The 1594-nt window shown below is 37.5% G+C and overlaps 1 protein-coding gene across 1 annotated transcript in view; it reads right to left on the bottom strand.

Moving 5' to 3' along the window:
- Positions 1 to 519: 519 nt before the first annotated feature.
- The window catches only part of LOC101846299 (dynein heavy chain 7, axonemal-like), a gene marked incomplete in the record, with an annotated part of 71001 nt that continues 69926 nt past the window's right edge, over positions 520 to 1594 (bottom strand). The window contains 1 exon segment of the mRNA XM_035971617.1: positions 520 to 1553. Coding sequence (XP_035827510.1) covers positions 1347 to 1553 — 207 coding nt within the window.

Below are 1594 nucleotides of genomic sequence, written 5' to 3'. Positions count from 1 at the left end.
AAAAAGACAGAGAGTGAAGTATCAGATGGACAGACGGTCAAGCAAAATGTTGATATCTAATTACGTACTTTGTGCCGTTCGACAATACATCAGAGCTTTCTGAGTACCGTTTGGCCGTGGAGAGCTATTGATTAGAGACACAAAATGATCGAGACAGTGTTGCGCCTTCCTTCCATCCTCTGCTTACTGACACACTTACCAAACAGACCCCCCTCCCCCCCAAAAAAAATAAATAAATAAAAAAATAAAATAAAAGAAGCTTAGCGTGAAATGATACGTCTGTTTAGTTTAATCCAAGTAGAGACAACTCAGGGTTACCTTGGATAACCAAAGACTGCTTTTGAACGATAGGCATATAAAGCAGAGGGTGGATAGCTGACTCCTCAGCTCTGCTATTTCGAAAAAAAATTGGAAGGAATTGGCTTAAAGAAAAAAAAAGGACTGCATTTTTTAAATCAGGGGAAACAACAATGCAATTTGTTACGAAGGTTTAAGATATGCAATATTTGTTTCCCCTTACCAAAGAGTTTCAGAAATACTGCGACCTACACATTCTTATATTTATACTCTGGTCAGAGAATTAGTCAAAAACGTTCACAGTCAGTAAAGTAAAGCCTCAAGGCAACATAAGACAATAGAGATGTTCAAAATCAGTCAATCAAAATAAAATTGCTTTTTGCTGTGTATCTAATTTCTTGGAAGCCCTGTTAAAGAAATAGTAGTTTTTTTAAAAATAAGCTGAACATAATAGAGTTTGACTTCCAACCGAATCTATTTAAAGAACAGAAATGAGTAACACGTTTTATAGTTTTTTAAAAAAAACGAAACTTTATTTCATGGCATTGTTTGAAACAGATATACATTCTTGTAAGAGCCATTTCTATAATCGCTCTGAAAGACACAACGACATAGGTTTTTAAAAAGGAAAAGAAGGTTGCGAGCTATCTTTGGAGTGGGCATGTGAATAAAAAATAATTCTTGTAAAAATTGGAGCAAAACGAAACGAAGTATTTTTTTCACACCGTTTCTGTGACCATGAATGATTACACTTTGTTGCTTTAACCCAAGCGCATTGACACAAGTGCATCGCTCTCAAATGAGGAATAATAATTATTCCTTTTATAGGGAAAAACACGTGCATGTTCATTTTTTGGGTTTTTATCCGCCGCTTATACCCTTTTGGGTGTTGCCACGTTCATTGTTTCCTTATAGAATGCCAAAGTAATAATATTATACGTAATTTCAAGCAAAAAATAAACATTCTCTATAATCCATACGAAAAAAACAACATTGTTTTCCTAATAGATTCTAACCCCAAACAATTTGTCAACTGGAATTTGAACCTATCAATTGTCCAGTTGACAGAGCAAGGCAAGCCCCCTGCAGACCCAGTGCGACTCTGGCTTGTCAGATGGCAGCAGCATGGCTAGGACGAAGTTGGTGGAGTGACCAGTAGTGGACAGAGTGCCTCGCCGCTCGCTCGTCTTGTACACAGGACACTCGTACGCGTCCGTGCGGTTCAGGTCCGCCTTTTTGATCGGCTGCAGCCACATCTTTGTTGTCGAACGGAAAAAAAGAAAAGAGTATAATAATA

The sequence above is a fragment of the Aplysia californica genome, unplaced genomic scaffold, assembly GCF_000002075.1.
Source record: "Aplysia californica isolate F4 #8 unplaced genomic scaffold, AplCal3.0 scaffold00472, whole genome shotgun sequence".
Taxonomy (NCBI): Eukaryota; Metazoa; Mollusca; class Gastropoda; order Aplysiida; family Aplysiidae; genus Aplysia; species Aplysia californica.
Note: the sequence above shows the minus strand (reverse complement) of the source record. Positions and strands in the feature narration are given on the sequence as shown.